This window comes from Danio aesculapii, chromosome 2, assembly GCF_903798145.1.
Source record: "Danio aesculapii chromosome 2, fDanAes4.1, whole genome shotgun sequence".
NCBI classification, from domain to species: Eukaryota; Metazoa; Chordata; class Actinopteri; order Cypriniformes; family Danionidae; genus Danio; species Danio aesculapii.
The window spans coordinates 56,091,642-56,106,683 of record NC_079436.1 but is presented as its reverse complement, the minus strand read 5'-3'; the positions used below and the strand labels follow the sequence as shown (position 1 = coordinate 56,106,683).

The window sequence follows — 15,042 nt, the reverse complement described above, 5'->3', positions numbered from 1 at the left end:
AGTACAGTAACTGAATGCTAAAAATAATTCAACATTCACCCAGTTAAGGTCAAAATGGTACAATTTCTTATACCTGAATGTTTTTTAAATCATTATAAAATCAAAGGCATCAAAAACACATGCAAATGATAAACTATAATACATCAACATTTCATAACCTGCGATGTGACTATTGCGAATGATCAAATTGCAATATTGATGCTGAAATTATATATTGTGCAGCCCTAGTGTGTATATATATATATATATATATATATATATATATATATATATATATATATATATATATATATATATATATATATATATATATATATATATATATATATATATACACACACACACACATACATACATACATACACACACACACAGTTGAAGTCAGAATTATTAGCCCCCCTGTTTCTGTTTAACGGAGAGAAGGTTTCTTCAACACATTTCTAAACATAATAGTTTTAATAACTCATTTCTAATAACAAATTTTTTTTAATCTTTGCTATGATGACAGAACAGAATATTTTACTGGATATTTTTTAAGACACTTTTATACAGCTTAAAGTGACATTTAAAGGCTTAACTAGGTTAATTAGGATTAACTAGGCAGGTTAGGGCAAGTTATTGTATAACGATGGTTTGTTTTGTAGACTATATAAAAAACTGTAACTTAAAGGGGCTAATAATATTGACCTTAAAATGGATTTAAAAAAAATTAAAAACTGCTTTTATTCTAGCCGAAATAACAAACAATACTTTCTCCAGAATAAAAATATTATTATTATTATGTTTTTCTCTTCTTTTTCATTCTTTTATAACACATTTTATCTGTTTTTATGCTTATTTATTTTATTTTTTAACCATTTTTATTATTTGTTTTTATTTTTCTCATACTTGTTTCTTTTATTCCTGTTTATGTAAAGCACTTTGAATTGCCACTGTGTATGAAATGTGCTATAGAAATAAACTTGCCCTGCTTAACATTTTTAATTTCGATAGCTTCCGAGAATCCAAAAAAGGTCTGTATATTGATAAATAATGTTATGATAGCTATTTCATGTTAAGTTGTGACTGAACTGCATCTAGATATAGTTGTGAATAGTTTGATAACAAGCAGGAAACGTTCATGGGCCAATGACATCACCACATTGAAATGGTCTATATTAAAAAAATAAATAAAAAATTTGGATACAAACTCCACCACACTGATACAAAATCCAGGAGAATAAATAACGTACCCTGCATGTAATCACTGCAATGTTTTGCAATAATCCAAGTCTTTACTGGCGTTTCGGCAGAATAAACAACCGTAGCATAGTGAACATCGAGATGCGCAGCAGCGGTAATTGTTTGTTGATAGTAACTTCATTCGACAGAACAAAAAAGAACTCTTGCGACAAAACTAGACGGTTATTATTGTGAAGCGCTTTATCCCCCTTACAAAAATAAAAAAATAACAACGTAGACTACGTGTTCACGCTTTTTGCATGCTTTCATTTGTTATTTCGGGATGTCTGGAAGATATCCGCATGGGTGTAAAAACTATAGTCATTTACAATAAACATGTTTTTGAACCACATCGTGAAGTGCATAATGTGTACAACTCTTTGGTAATGAATACTACAGAATACTGCAGCATAGTAAACTGATAAACCATAATAAATAACGTTAGTGTAAACTGTAGTGCATTCTGATGGTGTATAATAATGGCATAAAAAACTGAAGCCTATTATTGGAAATTGTTTATTACTACAGTTTTGTTGTACCACAGCAACAATATAATTACTACAGCAGTTTAATTCAAGTAATTATCCATAGTATGCTTCCATTCACTAAAGTATTAATTATTTTTCATGTAACGTAATGGCTTATATAGTATCTACCGCCTCGATGACAGGCAAATATATTTTAGAAGTCAGAAAACTCTGTCCTCTTCATGATATATGGATCATGCCCAACATATGTGGTTATTTTATATTCATATCTCCTCTGAAATATGGTATAAATCGCAAAAATACAGACTTTCCTCTGTCTCGCATTCAGTTTTTTACTTCCTGCCCTCCATTTGAATTTCGCGCTTCATCAGAACCACGTAATTGAAAACACCCTATAATAAATATTTATTTAGCTATAAAGCATGTCTTACACTTTAGTACTGTGAGAGTCCAGTCACTCCTCCGTGTTGATATGCCCGTTCGCCCTGGTAGGTGGAGTCCTGGGACAGCGCAACATCCATCTGAGACTTGAACTCATCACCCAGGTAGCTGTCCTGTTTCATACAGCAAAAACAGACGAAACTTAACATGCGTAACTAAATTAAGTCACTTTTAAGTCATGTTAAGTTTATTTACAAAGCACTTTTTTTAAATGGTAAATGTTTATTAAAGTGTTGTACATGAGAGAAGGAAATTAAAATATTGAAGACCACAAATTGACAACACAAAAGGAAACAGAAAAGAATATAAGAAAGCACAAAAGAGCTTGAGGCAAACTACACAAGCAAAACACAGCATGCTTAGCTGTTTGCCTGTTCAATCTTTGTATGCTCCCTCTGAGCCAAATAATGAGAAAGAACCAAATTTCCTACCACAGCTATGCTGATGGCACTCAGATCTACCTAGCCTTACTGCCTAATGACTTCAGCCCTACTGACACCCTCTGCCAATGCATTGATGAAATTAACAATTGGATGTGCCAAAACTTTCTTCAGTTAAACAAAGAGAAAACTGAAGTGATTGCGTTTGGGAACAGAGATGAGGTTCTCAAGGTGAATGCCTACCTTGTCTCTAAAGGTCAAACAATAAAAAATAAGGTCAAGAATCTTGGTGTGACTCTGGAGTCAGATCTGAGTTTCAGTAGTCATGTCAAAGCAGTAAGTAAATCAGCATACTATCATCCCAAAAACATTGCAAGAATCAGATGCTTTGTTTCCAGTGAGGAGAAACTTGTTCATGCTTTTATCAGCAGCAGGGTGGATTACTGTAATAGACTACTTACTGGCCTTGACAAAAAAGACAGTCAGACAGTTACAGCTCATCCAGAACACTGCGGCCAGAATTCTGACCAGAACCAGGAAATCAGAGCACATCACACCTGTCCTCAGGTCTTTACACTGGCTCCCAGTTACATTCAGAATAGATGAGTATTATTATTGCTCTATAAATCACTAAATGGCCTAGGACCTCAATACATTACAGATATGCTCACTGAATACAAACCTAACAGATCACTCAGATCATTAGGATCACACTATTGTGTCTTTCTTTTCTTTTTCATTCTTTTATAACCCATTTTAACACATTTTAATCTGTTTTTATCTGCTTTTAATCATGTTTATTATTTGTTTTTTATGTTCTTATACTAGTCTTTTTTATTCTTGTTTATGTAAAGCACTTTGAATTGCCACTGCGTATGAAATGTGCTATATAGATAAACTTGCCTTGTTTGGATGACCGTGTTGTTTGTTTTTTAATTAGAGTTGACATTTAAAGTACTGCATTCAGATTAGTTTTACTTTCATTTTCTCTCAGTGTATGATCAAGAGTAACACACATGCGTTTTAATTCTGTGGCTGATTTAAACCTTAAATTATATGCCCGTAAGTGCTCTACTTTCACTAAAGCTCTATTTTTGTAAATGCTTAAGGGTCGTTTGATTATTATCGGTTTGTATTTTGTTGTACAAACACTTCTTCATGGCTTACACATTATGCTGGTGGTGTAACAAATATGACTTTGCTAATATTCGATTCAAATGGTCTCATTTAACAGATTTTCCTTACATGCTTATTAATATTTGCATAAAAACTATGTACATTAGTAAAATTGTAGTGCTAGTTGAATTGAACTTGTTAAAATAAATGTGAATATGTATATACTTTTCCCGTCTTAGTTTTACAAAAAAAAAAAAAGATATCTAGAAGAACTATTGTCAGTAAAGTCACTTAAAGGGCACCTATGGTAAAAAATCTACTTTTCAAGCTGTTTGGACAGACATATGTGCATGTATGGTGTATAGACTGTCATATTGGGGTGATATAAGCACACCCAGTGCTTTTTTTCAATTTAACAACATAAAAACGGTGGACCAATTGGAGCGGTTTTCAAACCGACCGCAACTTTACGTAGGAGTGCGGTCCCCCCGCCCACCAATATTGATTGACAGGCGCATCATCATATCCTCAGTTTGTTGATTCACGTCCGCCATTTTCAGCGTGAGTCGAAGCGATATCACTAAAGGAACACGCTAGCTCTATTATTAGATGCAAGGCTCACTGGGCTCAACACAAGATCAATATTCTCCACATTATCGCTCTAATCGGAATTATTGGTTGTATCTTTAGGTAGATTTGCAAACATGTGTACTTCTCATTGAGTCTACCTTATACTTCAGCCGTTAGCATTTCTCGCGATCACAGAAGCTCCCTGTGATCTTAACTAGCATGCGTTTTAGAATTCTAATCATAGGTTTCTGTCAGGGTACACTCAAGTCGACGGCTGGGCGCCGCGGACCGCTGCAGAAACCTGTTTAGAATTCAAAAATGCGTGGCGCGACGATTCGGGACACTTCATGTTTTTGCCACGCCAGAGAGTGTCTGGTGTGCCATGTCGCGGCTTCGAGCGGCGCATCTGGCGCCTCAGTCAAAGTTAATTCAGTGTGCGTGGTTATTAGTTTCTGTGTACAAGCTCGGCACTTGAAACTAGCACACAGTTGGCTGTAAAACTGTACAAAGACACAAATGATTTTGTACTCTCTGCTTGGTCTGTGTCCGAGTCGTATATGTACGACTGATTGCTGAACCTTTCACTCCTGCTGCTCCTCTGTCTGCCTGTCAGACTCTGTTGCAAACGCAGACCGGGTGAGCTCATGGCCCCGCCCCTTGTTACGTTGGCGGGAAGCCGAAACTAATCTTCATATGAAGCAACACACCCATAAATCAGCAAACTTTGGACACGCCCCCAACATGACACTTTTGAACACATTATAATAAAAAAATCTGAATTGTGTTTTAAACTGAAGCTAAACTGGCACACTCAGAAGAACCAGAATATTAATATTACATCATAAAAAACAGGTCAACTATGTGCCCTTTAAGTTACCCAAACTGATTTTTGCTCTTCTTACGCTATTGGGACAATACAATTGGTTTGGACAGAATAATAATTATTATGCCTATTATTTGGAGTATTATCATAGCAATTTAAACTCTCTTTTCAATAAGTACAACAAGAAATAAAAAGCTGGAGTTTGGACTGCATATAGTCTGTGGAAGAATGACTGAGTGTCTAACGCTCGGCCACACACACAACAACAACAGATATATTTCAGCAGCTGATGTGTGACACGATAAACGCGCTGATTTGCATCATCACTGGTGACAGGTAATGCTTGAAATGTAAACGTCATGTCTGTTGCCCTCAGATGCATCAGTTATGTCAGGTTTCCACTTGTTTCTTGTGCTTGAATGTTAAAACGGCCCTCCTACAATTTGTCAGTCACTGAAATGGCCTCCGGCCAATTTGAGTTTGAGACCCCTGCATTAGAGTATGTGCACATACATTTGATCATTCTTCAGTTTTCAGTATCTATAATTGTAAGTAATATAAATTAAAAATAATGTGGGGAGAAAGAAGAGAAAAAACAGAAATAAATAAATAAAAGTTTCAGATGGCCCTAAAATTAGAAGAAAAAAAACGATGAATCCAAATTAGATATGATCTTGATTACTAGTTTGACTCATGCATGTTTAACAAATGTTAATGTAAACTCAAATCCAGGCTCAGTTAGAAAAAGCAGCTTGTGTGTACTTGTTTTTATATCGCAGTGGGGACTTAAACCTGAATGCACACAGACTCATGGGGACTTGTGTTACAGTGTGGTCCAAAATTGAAGTCTCCACAGATAACAAGCTTATAAATCACACAAAAATCAAGTATTTTGAAAATGCAAAAGTACAGATTGTTTGCTGTGAGGGATGGGTTTAGGGAAAGAGAATATAGGGTTTGTGTTGACTTTATTCTACAATGTGGAAGCGCGATTGTTTTAGTACTCCTGATTCAGTTGCCTATGGGAGAAATGACCAGGAATAATATACTGTCAAACTACTTGCTCTACAAACAAATGTGTTCACGACTATACATATAAAGCATATCAGTTTGCAAAATCAGGAAGGATAACGAGCTGTTTTTAACCTATAAAAATCAATGCAAGTGAATGAAAGCAGAAGTCTCGAGCCAAAAAGATTCCAATGGCTGCGCCCGCTAGTATGGGAAGTATAAGGTCAATTGCAGAAACATCATTATGTCTATGAGAGTGCCCACCGGAATATAGGAACAACTATCTGACATTGCAATATTTTGTTTTGCTGCAATCTATATTGCAATATAAATATAATATTTCACTAGATTATTAGAACAGCTCTATTTGGACAAATTTCATTCATTTAGATTGACAGGGATGATCCAGTCTTTTTCTATGCAGTGCATCTAAACAGAACTTAATGATTTTCTGGGGAATCTAACAATAATCAAGTACAGAAATTGAACAATCAAATGTAAAATAGTATGGTCATCATTGTATAAATAATACAAAAATTAAAACATATTTTGATGTGACTATTGTGGATATATCGTGATATCGGTGCTCAAGTGCTATATTGTTCAACCCTAGAGTGCGAGTGTGTGTGTGTACCTGCGAGAGCTCCGGCTGGGACAGGCCCGGCTGGCTCATCTGCGAAGGCTGGCTCATGGTGATGTAGCCCTGGGTCAGCGGACCCTGCGAGAAGGGCTGAGACACCAGGTCCTGGCTGGCCTGACTGTTGGGCATGTTGGGCTGCCCGCTGCCATGATTCCCGGTGCCACGGTTCCTCTGTCGACCTCCACGACCCCCAGTCTTACCTTTAGGAGCACCCCGACCTGTAAACCACAAGACAGAGAAATTAAATCCATTGTGATCACTGAGACACAAATATGGTTTCTAAATTCTAGGAAGATCTGAGGTGTGTTTCAGTCATCTTTTGTTTTTTACACCTTTTCCAAAGTCATAATGAAGGGTTAGGTAAGCCTTTTCAAGCACTTTTACAAGTGTCGCAAATGACATTTACATGCATTTATCAGATGTTATCAGATGAAATTTGTTATACAGTATAATATAAAATAGTATAGTATTTGTTATTGTATAACATAGTACACTACCTGACAAAAGTCTTGTCACCTATTCAAGTTTTAGGAACAGCAATTAATGACGAGTTCTAGTTGATCATTTGGTATCAGAAGTGACTTATATGAGGGGCAAAGACCTCTAGATTACACTTATTTGACCACAATAAAATATGATCAGGCCTTGATTTTGAATGATTTCATTAGGACAGTAAGGTCTGACTCTGCTTAGACAAAAGTCTGGTCACTGAACCTTCAATAATGTCCAGTATAGAATATGTGGTCATGCTGCAGTGGAAACAGAATGAATATTGTGTCTGACTCCATCATGAGCTTGGAGGACTGCATCCATACATCTCTGCAATGACTCAAATCACTTATTAATAAAGTCATCTGGAATGGCAAAGAAAGCGTTCTTTCAGGACTCCCAGAGTTCATCAAGAGTCTTTGGACTCATCTTTAATGCCTCCTCCATTTTACCCCAGGCATGCTCAATAATGTTCATGTCTGGTGACTGGGCTGGCCAATCCTGGAGCACCTTGACCTTCTTTGCTTTCAGGAGCTTTGATGTGGAGGCTGAAGTATGAGAAGGAGCGCTATCCTGCTGAAGAATTTGCCCTCTCCTGTGGTTTGTAATGTAATGGGCTGCACAAATGTCTTGATACCTCAGGCTGTTGATGTTGATCATCCACTCTGCAGATCTCTCGCACGCCCCCATACTGAATGTAACCCCAAACCATGATTTTTCCTTTACTAAACTTGACTGATTTCAGTGAGACTCTTGGGTCCATGTGGGTTCCAGTAGGTCTTCTGCAGTATTTGTGGTGATGATTGAGATGCAGCTCAACAGATGATTCATCAGAGAAATCCAGCTTCTGCCACTTTTCCAAATGATCAACTAGAAGTCAAGTTATTATTTGTTGCTCTTACAACTCAGATTGACTACAAGACTTTTGTCAGGTAGTGGATATGTTACTGTACGGTATAGTACAATATTTCAATAATGACATGTTTGCCCCAAGCCCAACATTCAATTCTTGTGATTTACTCTCTTAAATGTAATTTATTTGCTAAATAAATCACAAAACTACATTTTTCTTTCCACCAGTCTAAAATTTAAAACTGTCCATGTCTTGTTTTCAAGCACAGAAAAAAGGTTGTAGCTTTAGTTAAGCGCAATAACCAAGATAGATCAATTATTCTTTTAATCTTCTGCTGAATTGTTCTGCTTCATCCACAGCATTGTCCAGCATTGCAAACATTTATTCTACAACATTATGAAGTGGACTGTTATTTGCACTGCAGACAGTTGTAACTCATCGTTTTGTGGTTTTCTCTCACCAGCAGCAGGTCCGTTCACCTGTCCCAGGTACCCAGGCGGAGGCATCGGCGGCATGACCAGATTGAATGGGATGGGGATGTTCAAAGACCCCATCGGATTCGGCCCCGTGCCGATCATGCCCACCTGATCATGAGTCTGGAAGTACATGTTAGATGGACGCCCTGCAAATACAGAAGAAAATTACATTAATGCTTTTTAGTTCAGTCATTTTAATCAAGCGCAGGTTCATGATGAGGAGTAGCATTGGACTCATTTGGTTTGAAGTTTGCATTTGTGGTTTTAATAATTTTATGGCTCCTATAGTATGATATAGTGAGAATATGGTGGGAAAAATAAGATCAGATTTATTCAGAGGCCCAAACTGAGCAAAAATAGACAATTTGGTGCAGATGCTAATATGTAAATTGACAAAAAAATTAAACCAAAGATTTTACCTTGTAAAATGAGTGAATAACATAATTTTAATAGTACATTAAACTGCTTAAATGTATATAAACAGAGATGTTTCACTACTGTACTTAAGTACTAAAAGGCTGTATCTGTACTCTACTGGAGTATTGTTTTCTCTCCTACTTCCTCTTTTACTTCAGTACATATTCTTGATGAGTTTAATAGTTTTACTCCGATAGATTTTTTATGTGCTGCATCGTTACTTGTTACTAGAGGCTGTCAAAATTATCTATATCGGTTTAGTAATACATTGTACCCGGTTAATACATACTGACGCCATTTATCTCCTATGCACAATGTCACAGTAGAATATTATAGCGAAGGAGGCGAGGGCGAGTAAATAACGCTCTTACTACAATGAAGGCGGCACAGCACACAAGGCGCTATTTCACTACTACAGAGAAATGCTGTGAAACTCCATCTTTACCTCTCTCTCTCTCTCACTTTGGACGTTTGACCCGCTGGCCTGTTTGTGAGGTAACTTTTCCTCTCCTCTTGGCTGTTAAAGCGATACTTGTGGATCCTGACACGAGTGTGCCTGAGGTGCGAGTTTTCTCCACTGTGTCTATTATGGATTACCTGTGATTACCGCGTGTTATGCACATATAGACTGTAACCGCGGCTGTTCTTCCTGCCATCAGTGAACAGCGCTTTCATTTCTAAAGCCGATCGCAGCCCTTTGTGTAAGACCTCGCCTGTCAGCGCTCAAAAAGGAAGCGGGATGATATTCACATTAGTTGATTTGCTATAAATGCTCGTGCTGTCTTCTGTGTATGTATTGGAGTTTTGTTTGATACATTCAGAAAGAGTGTTTTCTTTGAGCGGTTCAAATTAAAGGTACAGTTCATATATCTTACTGCTGTATTAAAGAACAAAATTGTATTACAAATAATTTATAAATATATTTATAGATTTTACAAAAAAAAAATTCTTCAATGCACTGAGATATCAAATTGAACCAAATCGATGGCATGATAATTGTAACCAAACCGTGAGACCAGTGTAGATTCACACCCCCACTCGTTACAATTATAGACCATTTTCTTGGCTGCCGCATGGAGGGCGCCGTAGTGACCCGCCATCTAAAAACGGGTTTCAATAGCGTTTTGAGTGGATTACGGAGTGTTTTTGTGACACAACTTTGAAAGGTGTGTGTTAGAGCTGTTATAACCTGTCAGATCTGTGGTTCAAGCGCGAGAGAAAAACAGTAACGTAAGCTGTTTCTTTTCGTTCTGCTTAATCACGTGCCCCAAATAAAGCTATTTAAAATAAACAAAACACCAGATGTCTTTTGACTGCATTCTTTAATAACTACATTACACAATACTTGTACTTTCACTTTCAGTATTTGAGTAGTAAATTGAAATACAACTAAAATAAACTACTTGCAATATTTAATATTTAAAAAATGTTGAATACTTTAGTACTTCCACTTAAGTATGGGGCTTTAAGAGCACTTCTACTTCTACTCAAGACACTTTTTGATAGAGCACTTGTACTTTTACTTGAGTCTGGGTCTCTAGTACTTCATACATCTCTGCATATAAATATCACTCTGTATTTTAAATAGCAAGTCTTAGTAAAGAGTTTTTTAATGATCAAAGCTCTGCAAAACAATGCAATATAATGACGGCACAAATCCTCAAACAGACTACATTTCATATATTTAAATAAGAGTTTTCATAAATAAATAAATAAGGATGCATGGACTTTCAAAAGGCACTGTTATGCTAAAAATCCGTACATTCTCAAGCAAAAAGACATGAAGCAAAAGCTAAAGGTGGACGTTTGACAATTATACAAAAGGACCATTAATTGCTAAAAGAAACCTATAAATTTACACTATAACTAGAAATCAGACAACCTCAAACAGAATTAATGTAGACATTTGCGTGCAACAGGTTTAGCAGCAAGTATTGTTCATTTAAAAAACACATTTCTACATCAATATGATCCAATATGGCTTAAAGGGTTAAACCAGGCATGGGCAAACTCTATCCTCGAGGGCCGGTGTCCCTGCAGAGTTTTGCTCCAACACTAATCAAACACACCTGAACACCCTAATTAGTGTCTTCAAGATCACTAGAAAGCCACAAGCAGGTGTGTTTGATTAGGGTTGGTGCAAAACTATGCAGGGACACCGGCCCTCCAGGATCGAGTTTGCCCATACCTGGGTTAAACTAACCAATTAGAATAATGTATAAACCAACAAGTAAAATTTAAGCACCAAACTAGAATATTGTTAAATAATTACAAGTAATTTAATGTAGTGACAAAACATGAGTGAGGTGTGTGTGTGTATATGTTCTCACCAGTGCTGCTGCGATCATACACGGATCCAGGGATCATGGCCTCCCTCGCATCATACATGGCAGTACTCATGAAACGTGCTCCCTGAAACACACATTTACACCATTAGATGGATTTTATGGCCTTCTTTGAAACATCTGATCATTAAAATAAAGATTACAATGTGTATAGAGCATGCAAACACATTACAGATGCATACAAGCACTGAAATCTTGCATTTTACGATGCATTATGTCACTGACTACTAAATATAAACAAAGTTAACTTTTATTTGACATAGAACCGATTTATCTAACAAATATAACAATTAAAGCCAGTGCTGTTGTTTATACATGTAAAAATTGGCTGCTACAGAAATATATTGACTCACTAAATTGCAGAGGGGTTATTCTAGGCCCTGTTCACACCTGATTTTACGATGCATTTTCACAGAAGCGATCACAAGCGGACAACACTAAGTACAGGTATGATATTTTGTTTAAGCAAGTATTGAATGATTTTGCTATATCAACAACATTGTATTATTCTAAAATACTTGTTCATTTCCTCCATGTAATTACTAAAGCCATCAACATCTGCCTTTATCATATCATTCCCATTATGCAGATACAGGGTTTCTGCAGGTTTCATTAAGTCACTATTTAAAGGGCACCTTTGATGAAAATCATCTTTTGTAAGCTGTTTGGACAGATCTGTGTGTAGTATAGTGTGTCCACAGTCATGTTGGAGGCCCACCGCAACATGACGTAGGAGTGTGGTTTTCCCAACCCACCGAATTGATTGACAGGCACCATGTCTCCATAATAACATGTATACACAAGTCCACAGAACATTCTTTTTGCAAAGAAACTGGGATTAAAACATGTTACAACTATGTGTGATTTTTATAAAGTTTTATAAGTTCAAAACGTTTTTAAAACAGCATGTTTGAAATAAAGACAGTAAAATCGCCACGTAATTCTTTACCTCTTTAATAACCACAGCCGTATGGTGTCTGTAAACGCTAATGTGTGTGTGTACTGCAAATGGCATTTGTGTGAGACTTATTTCAGAATGGCTTTAATAAACTTCACCATAAATATATGAGATAAATTGACTTGGTATTTGTGACTAATGAGCTGTATTTCAGCTTCATCTGTGTCGGTCTCTGTCACTGACTGCTGTTTATCTGACGTAATGCATGATGAGAAGCAGCCACGCATGTGAGAACAGTGGGCGGGGAGACGCAGCTCATTTGCATTTAAAGCTACATGCTATAAAAACAGCTACACTGTACTCAGACAACAAAATGGGCAGATTCTGGAGGCTATAATAAAGAATCTGATGGGTATTTTTAGCTGAAACTTTACAGACAGCAAAAGCTTATCTTACATCTTGTAAAAGTGGTAAAATAAGTGTCCATTAAGATATTTTATGACCATTATGAAGGAAATGTCAGACTAATACAGAGAGACCTAAGGATTTTTACGTGCCCCACCAAAAATGTAAAGTTTAGTCATTTCTTAGCCACATATTTTAAATAATGTGTCAAAACAAGCAAAGTCTAGTTGCACTTTTTTAACATATTTTTTTTATTTACTAGTTTTAAAAACGGTCTAGGCCAGTGGTAGCTATAAATACATGGATTACTGTTAAACAAATGTTATTGTAAGAAAGATAGTTAAACTTTATTGGTAATTAGAGATGAAAGAGGTGGATTGTTGGAGATTGAATGGTTGTCGGCCTGATTGAGTAACTTTACATGAACACAGAAAAATGAGCGCCTGATCAACATCATGTAAGACCAACAACACAATACTTCAGTAGATTTAAGACTTTATAAGGCCTACAATTTTGACTTGGAAATTAAATCAGAATTAGTTTTATTGCCAAGTGTGCTTGCACACACAAGGAATTTGTCTTAGTAATAGGAGCTTCCAGTGCAGAGAGTACAAAAAAGTACAAACAGTGCAGACATACATATGAAGATAAGAATAAATAAATAACATTAGCGTAAAAAAATATATATATAATAATAAAGAATAAATATATTTGTCTTTATACAGAATGTAACGTGAATATGTGGTGATTAAAGTTGAATCAAGTGGAAAATGACCTGGGGCGGGTGGAATCATCTTAGGGGCTATATTATAGGGGATATATTAGGGGAAGTATTTTAAGGGTGCTTTCACACCTAGACGTTTGTTTTGGAACCTTGCATGCAGGGGCGTAGCAACCGGGGGGGACGGGGGGGGGGGACACGTCCCCCTCACTTTTTGGAAACAGGTTATTCTGTCCCCCAACTGGCCCACACGTTTTATTTGACCTAGCGGCCGCAAGTGTTCTCTGATTTGTTACTTGATTTGAGTGAACGATCACTCAGCCAATCACAGCGCGAATCTCTTGAGCGTCTGCCACGAGCTTCATTCATTCATTTTGCAGTCAAAGACAGGGATAATGCAGAAGGGAGCAACAGCTACAGCTGGGTAAATCACAGTAAATGACTAACGTTACAGAATCCTACTTTTGTTCCATTTTGAAGTGAGAAACGTAAAGTCCCTGGTGCTGGTGTGTTGTCTGGTGCTGAGTCAGAGAAAGACAGCAGGGTTAAGTTGGTTTTGTTTTCGGTATTCCTGACACATTCAGTGAGGGACGGCATTAACTAAAAAACCTCTCACCCTAAAAAGATCTAAACTCTATTACCTACAGAAAAGACAAAGCAGGTTATGTTTCACAGCTGTCTTTCTTTTTTCGCTCGATATTACGAGCACTGCTTGAGCAGTCGCAATATGCGTTTAGCCAGAGAGAGCTCGCGCTGAGCTAAACTCTCAGTAAAGGACCGTCGTAAAAGTGCTTCTTTTTTTCGTTTTTTTTTCAGAAAACAAGACCAACTTAACTCTGCTCAAAAGACGTGTTATATTATCACAATTATGCAGCCTTTTTACGGCCTATTGCTTAATTTATGATTTAGACATGTAAATACACACAAGTACTAGTAAAACAAGAACTTTAGAGTTTGTAAAACACACAAGGAAGTCTAACAATCCATTAAAATATAATTTGCCGATGTGTTTTAATCATATCAGATACACATACTGAAAGTAACTATAAAATTGAATCTACTCCTCTCTAAGTTCACCAACCACTTACTTGCATGTATTTGGGGAGTAATTGGTGAATTTACGTGTTGAATCCTGCGTGTTCTGCTTTTATGAATGGCGCATCGGCCGCAAGTACACATGGCGATGTCCATCTCACGTTATATGTGTAGTATCAACTTGCAATTTTGCAATTGAATTGTAGTATTTAAAAATATTTTCACACAGAGTAATGCTTAATTTAAATGTGTGTGGTTCTGTTTATTTATTGTTATTATTAATATTGTGTAATTATTTTAGAATTTTGGTTAAAAGATTATTAAATAAACTTTTTTGCTAATAAATCATTAAACACTTTTGGGTGACGATACAGCTGTCCCCCCACTTTTAAAATGGCTGTTACGCCCTTGCTTGCATGTTTGCCCCCCTTAGTTCGATTGGGCATATGTGAAACCCGCAATTGCTATCTGATCCACGCCAAATCAATCGGGGCTTGATTGAAATGAACTCTAAAGTGGTTTGGTTGTAGTGAGAAAGCAATACGATCCAACATACTATATCACAGTGGCTAGGGCAGTCTATTATAGATATGTAATAGTCATATATACGGCTATTAGAAGAGAGAATGATGAGTATGGAGAGATATTCCTACCAGTAAAAGTGCATTTTATGTCCAGTATGAAAGTGAAATCATGCAGTCTAACTGAAGTAT

The 15,042-nt window shown here is 36.7% G+C and overlaps 1 protein-coding gene across 2 annotated transcripts in view; it reads right to left on the bottom strand.

The window, feature by feature from the left end:
- upf1 (UPF1 RNA helicase and ATPase) overlaps positions 1-15,042 on the bottom strand; it is a 68,966-nt gene that overhangs the window by 2,780 nt on the left and 51,144 nt on the right. For both annotated transcript variants that reach the window (XM_056446071.1, XM_056446062.1), the window contains exons 20-23: positions 11,256-11,337; positions 8,493-8,654; positions 6,685-6,908; positions 2,141-2,263 (exon numbers count right to left, since the gene is read on the bottom strand). In XM_056446071.1, the coding sequence (XP_056302046.1) occupies positions 2,144-2,263; positions 6,685-6,908; positions 8,493-8,654; positions 11,256-11,337 (588 nt within the window). In that variant the 3' untranslated portion in view covers positions 2,141-2,143. The remainder of the gene's footprint in view (positions 1-2,140; positions 2,264-6,684; positions 6,909-8,492; positions 8,655-11,255; positions 11,338-15,042) is intronic.